A 5,698-nucleotide genomic window follows, 5' to 3' on the forward strand; every position below is an offset into this window, starting at 1 on the left:
GCGACTCCGCGCCCGGGCTGGGCAGAGACAGAGCCCCGGAGCCAGGGACCCCTCTGCACCGGGTAGGCACCGGCCCCGGCCGCGGCCCCGGGCAGCGGCGCGGACCCGCCGCCGGCTCACCGCCTCCTCCCTCTTGGTGCAGGCTCCCGGCGGGAAGCGGTGCAGCAGGGACGGGGAGCCGGGCGCCAGCCCCGGGGACGGCTGCGGCTGCTGCAGGAGGCTGGGCTGCCCGCCGGGCGCGCGGAGCTGGAGCAGGGAGGAGCAGAGCTGGGACGGGACCTGCAGCCACCGAGAGCCAGAGGAGAGCCGGGAGGGCTGGTGCGGGGAGCAGGACTGCGCCTGGGGAGCCGGCCACCCCGTCGGGGAGCAGGAGGAGGACAGCGGGCCGTGGGAAGGGTGCCCAGCGCAGCCCCCTGCCCTGGACAGGGGCCCTGGCTGGGACCCCGAGCAGCCCACGTCATGGGGCCTGGACTTCTGCCCAGGCAGCACCAACGTGGTGCAGCTCATCGCCGAAACCTTCGAGCGCCGGGCGCAGCGCGAGGCTGCGCGCGCCGAGCGGGACCGGCGGGCCCAGTATTGCTGGGGGGCCAGGGCTGCAGGCAGCCCCCCCCGGGGCCCTCGCGGCTGCTCCCGGGGCCGCTCAGGGGACGGACGGCCGCCCAAGGGCTCGGAGCGCGGCACGGCCGGGGCGCAGGGGGCAGCCCAGACCCGGAGGCGCTGCCGAGCCCCCGGCTGGGACCGACCCGCCTGGCCCTGACGGCGCGYGGAGGGCGGACGGGCTCTGCTGTGCTAAATAAAGTGGCTGCTGCTGGCCAGCACAAACTGCTGCGTGTGGTGGAGGCTGGAACGGGTCGAGCCCCCGGCCGCTACCCCCCTGCCCACGCGCCGCCCGCCCGCGCCTGGCGCCTCGCCGGCCCTCCCCTGCCCAAAACAGCCTCCGAGCTGCGGGTTCCCTGCTCCCACGGAGCAGCCAAGGCCAGGGCGGCTCCTCCTCCGGCAGCCCAAGTGCTGAGCGCCCCCGCCAAGGACCAGAGGAGCCCGGCGCCTCGTACATTCGCACTTTATTCGGACGCCCCAGGTGCAGRAGAGCGTGGCAGGGCCGCGGCAGGGCGGCATGCAGCAGCGCGGGGGCTGCGGGGAGGGCGACGGGGACCCGAGCAGCAGGGAAGCCCCCAGCCCACGCGGCCGAGCCCCGCGCCAGGGGAGCGTGCTTGCCTGTGTGCAGAGCCCAGCAGTCCCCGGGGTGCCGCCGCGCCGGCCCATGCCCCACGTCCTCGGAGGGCAGCTGCGGGGAAAGGAAAGTCAGAAGCAGCACCGGTCAACTAGACGGAGTTTTATTAACAGCAGGAGTTAGAGCCACAGCTGGAGCAAGAACAGAGCCTCCCGGTCCTGGGGGAAGGGGCTGGGCCTGCCGCGCTGCCCAGGCCCAGGAAGGGACAGGGCCGGGCTCCGCTCCCTGTGGGCATCGAGGGGAGGTGGGGGACCCAGCCGTGACCGTGCTCAGCTCTGCCAACAGCGCCCAGCTCAGGACCTCCTCGCCAAGGCACCCGATGGCCAGGGAGCAGGATGCTGCCCTCGGCCCTAGCTGGAGCCTGGGGGGTTTTGGGGAGCTCGCAGGCTGCCAGGGCTGACCCTGCACAGCCGTGGAGAGAGCCCAGGGGCGCGGGRCAGAGCGTGCGTGGTGCAAGGGAGGACGGAGGGATGAGTGAGCTCCACCACGGGCTGGGTGAGAAAGTGCTTCCAGTCATCATTCAACGCAAGGAGGGACAGGACATGCCTTATTCACAGCAGGGAAGAAGCAGAGGGTCTGGAACAGAGCGCTGCCCTGGGGGCTCTGGCAGGGGGGGCAGAGGGGCAGCAYTGCTTGCAGCAAGACATCTGCAGAAAAGCATTGCCTGCCCTGCGCAGCACCCTCCCAGCAAGGGGACAGAGCTGCCACCCCTCAGCCGAGCGACACAGGCCCTCCTGCCTCGGGGCGCCCCATCCTCCCCACCCAGCCCACGCCAGTCCAGAGGCTTTCCTGGCAGGAGCCAGGGAGGTGGCTGGGGTCAAATAAACTAGAACACGAGAACAGACAACAAGATGCAATGAGAACACCAAACAAAACTGCTACGGGAGGGAGGGCTGAGGGGACTGGGACGCGCGCAGCGAGGGCTGACGCGGGGCAGGACTACTCGCAGCAGTAGGGACACTACTCCTTGGCCCTGCCAATAATGGCCAGGATGTAGAGGAAGATGTTGATAATGTCTGTGTAGAGGTTGAGGGCAGCAAAGATGTACTCCTCGGGGCTGAGCGCCAGCTGCTTGTTCCCCAGGATCATCTGTGTGTCCACCGCCAGAAACTGCAAGAGAGGAGGCTGTCAGGCTGCGGTGGGTGCTATGGGGCTAACTAGCATGGGGCAGTGGGGAAGGCCAGGAACACGTCATGCCCAGCAAGGGCTGGCAGCAGCCCCACAAGTAGGTCACCACTCACTGACCAGAGCACACCTACCCCCCCCCCCCAAGCTCAGCTGGGCCCTCGGTCTGCACCACTTTCCCTTTGCCTGAACCCCAAGGGATCTCACAGACRACCCAGCCCCTAGAGGGAGCAACAGCAGCCACCTTGATCCCAGGCTTGTGGTTCCCCCTCCAGGAAGCTGTTGCAGGAGGAAGGACGGGACAGGATGCAACCTCCCTCCCTGCCACATGAACACTCACACAGGTGAAGAGCAGGGCCCCCAGGGAGGCGTAGATAATGTCCATGATGCGGTTCCGGATAAAGATACAGAGGATGGAGAAGAGGATGAGCACAACGAGGCAGATGATGAGCACTCCCCGGCACGAGGTGAAGTCATACTTCGTCTGTGGGATATGGTCAGAGTTAGCAAGTCCACACATGAGTGGAGAGGTCCCTCAGGGCAGAGCAGAGCAGAGGAACCCAACCCACTCATACTGCCACCACCCTCCCATCTGACCCAGGGCACGAGGCTAGTCACTACTCGCCAGGCAGGTCCTCGTCACCCTGTTCACAAGGGAGGCCACGGCACAGCCAGATCTGGGACATCCCTCCCCCAGCTCAGCTGTTTGCTCTGAGGAACTTCTCTGCAGGACTGCTCTTCCAGGCTTAAACCCAGCGCAGCTCCCAGGGAAGCTGCCTCAGGAGCAATGTGGGCCCAGCAGGGAGCTGGGGGAGCCCGTACGCCCGCCTGCCCCCAGAGCTCACCTGCAGGGAGAAGATGACGACAGTGAAGCAAACGACGACTGTGATGCCCACAGCCATGATGACAGCATCCGTGTTGTAGAAGCTGGCGATCATCCCCACCATGTAGGACAGGCTCACAGTGAGGATGGACTGGGGAGCAGACAGGCATCGTGTCAGTTTGGCTCGCTCGGCTCTATCCACTCCCACTCCTTTTATTGCCCAGTGCTACTCTGCCTATCGTGGTCAGAGCAGAGGGCCTGAATCCACCTGGGCCACTTCCTCCCTAGGAGCCGAGCTTGACCCCGTCATGCTGCACCTCCCCATGGGGAAGGATGTCGAAGGCCCTTCRTATGGGGCTCCTGGCTCTGTCACGTCCGGAGAGCGCGCTCTGCTCTCCTTGGGTCAGACATGGTCAGCCCCTCTCCATTCCCACTCGGGAACCCTCCCCTTCCCTGTGGGGATCTCTCAGGCGTGCTCTCCCAGGACCCTGCCCGTGCCCTGTCTAGGAAGCCTTGAGCAGGGGAAGAAGATGTTCTCTCTGCCTCACTCCGTGATCAAGCTGTAGAGGGAGACAACTGCAGCTGGAGCGGCCTAAAGCGGGGCTGTGCATGGAGCAGCCAAACCCGCAGGCCCACACGCAGCATTTACCAGGGCGACGAGGTTCCAGGGGTGCTTGCGGCGGAAGTCCCCGCAACAGCTGAGCACGATGAGGGAGATGAAGAAGACTGCATAGGAGACATAGTACGTCCAGACGTTGCGTTGCACAAAGCCCCTCACGCCTTTCACAAAGGTGAACACGGCCACGAAGGCGAAGGTGACCGACAGCTGCAGAGTCAGCACCAGGAACACCTGGGGGAATGGCACGGGTCAGGGCACTACGGCCAAAACCCCCAGTCCTGGGGGGCCGGGTCCTGCCCCCCGGTGGGAAGCTTCTACCTTGCGGATGAAGGCCTGCCGGACGCTCTTGTCATCCCAGTGAGCGGTGGGGAAGTCCTGGTTGTCGTAGTAGGAAGGCGGCCCATCCTCGTGGTAGGTGCTGTGCAGGGGAGCTGTGGGGAGCAGAGAGGCAGGTGAAAGGGGCTGGCAGGCTGTCCCTGCGTGGCAGCCCGGGGGGCCTGCCCCACAGCCAGCAGCATGGCRTCCCTGTCCGGCAGCCTGCCAGCCCCTGCCCCGCTGGAGCGCCGCCTCACCGACTCGGATGGACACGACGCCCCATCTCCACTGCGCGGGGGGCGGCCTCCCTCCGTCTGGCAGCAGTCGGGCCACGGGGGAGAGAAGAGATGCGGCTGAGGGGCCGGCGGGGGGCTGGGAGCTGGCAGGGGGCTGGGGAGCYGGGGGGCCTGCAAGGAGCGTCGCTGCCCCCGCAGCCAGGCCTGGCCCTTGGCATCCGCTGTGGCAGCACTGCTGTCCTCCAGCAGCTCTATGGGGCACGGGGAGGGGTGCCCTCAGGGCTGCCCCTCAGCAGCACTATGGGGCATGGAGGGGGGTGCCCCCACGGCTGCCCCTCAGCAATGCTATGGGGCGTGGAGACTGGTTGCTCCCTATGGCTGCACATCAGCAACTCTATGGGGCATGGGGCAGGGGGTGCCCCCACGGCTGTCCCTCAGCAGTGCTATGGGGCACGGAGGCTGGTTGCTCCCTATGGCTGTCTCTCAGGAGCACTATGGGGCATGGAGGGGGGTGCCCCCACGGCTGCCCCTCAGCAGTGCTATGGGGCACAGAGGCTGGTTGCTCCCTATGGCTGTCTCTCAGCAGTGCTATGGGGCATGGAGGGGAGGCACCCCCATGGCTGTCCTTCAGCAGTGCTATGGGGCACAGAGGAGGGGTCACCCCACGGCTGCCCCTCAGCAGCGCTATGGGGCACACTGCCCCCTGAGCTGTGCTGTGCCCAGAGCTGCCCTGAGTGGAGCAGGGATCCCGCCGCCCCCCAGCCCCTCGTGCCCCTACGCCTGCAGCCCCTCGTGCCCCCCAGCCCCTCGTGCCCCCCAGCCCGCAGCCCCCCGCGCCGGCCCCCACTTACAGTCCTGGTCTCCGGGGACCATGGGCTGCGGCTGGGCGTAGGGCGGCTGGGCGTAGGGGCCCTGTGGGTAGGGCCCGGGCGGCGGGTAGGGCCCCGGCGGGTAGGGCCGCTGCGCGTAGGCCGGGGGCGCCGGGGGCTGCTGCCCCTCGAAGCCCTCGCCCGTCACCAGGAAGCTCTTCTCGTGCGACATCTTCCCGGGTGCCGGCGGTGCCGGTGGTGCCGGTGGTGCCGCCGCGCTGCGGAGGAGGCAGAGCGCAGAGTCAGGCCCCCGCCGCCAACTGCCCCGCGCAAGATGGCCGCCCCCCGCGTTGCCATGGCGACACCCCCCCACCCGGCTCCCTAGGCCCCGCGGCGCCCGGTGGGGGGTGTCACGGTCACGGGGGGGGTGTAACGGCCATGGGGGGTGTCACGGGGGTGTCACGGGGGTGTCACGGGGGTGTCACGGCCACCCCCGGGGCCTGTGGGGCGCTCCCGGCGGAAGGGAGGCCGGAAACGCCC

General features: G+C 68.0%; 1 protein-coding gene across 2 annotated transcripts; it reads right to left on the bottom strand.

Annotated features, from left to right (window-relative positions):
* Positions 1–1,044: 1,044 nt before the first annotated feature.
* Positions 1,045–5,603, bottom strand: GRINA (glutamate ionotropic receptor NMDA type subunit associated protein 1). 2 transcript variants are annotated; one of them, XM_085321194.1, is made up of 7 exons: positions 5,201–5,603; positions 4,371–4,427; positions 4,117–4,229; positions 3,829–4,029; positions 3,202–3,330; positions 2,697–2,840; positions 1,045–2,341 (listed from the first exon to the last, which is right to left on the bottom strand). In XM_085321194.1, the coding sequence occupies exons 1-7, from the start codon at positions 5,388–5,390 to the stop codon at positions 2,192–2,194; spliced, it is 984 nt and encodes a 327-aa protein (XP_085177320.1). In that variant the 5' UTR covers positions 5,391–5,603; the 3' UTR covers positions 1,045–2,191. The 2 variants fall into 2 exon arrangements, with proteins under 2 accessions (XP_085177320.1, XP_085177321.1); XM_085321195.1 differs by lacking the exon at positions 4,371–4,427 and having other exon boundaries at positions 1,319–2,341; positions 5,201–5,599.
* Between the last annotated feature and the right edge of the window lie 95 nt (positions 5,604–5,698).

Source organism: Rhea americana, unplaced genomic scaffold, assembly GCF_003343005.1.
Source record: "Rhea americana isolate MKP2758 unplaced genomic scaffold, rheAme1 scaffold_685, whole genome shotgun sequence".
NCBI lineage: Eukaryota > Metazoa > Chordata > Aves > Rheiformes > Rheidae > Rhea > Rhea americana.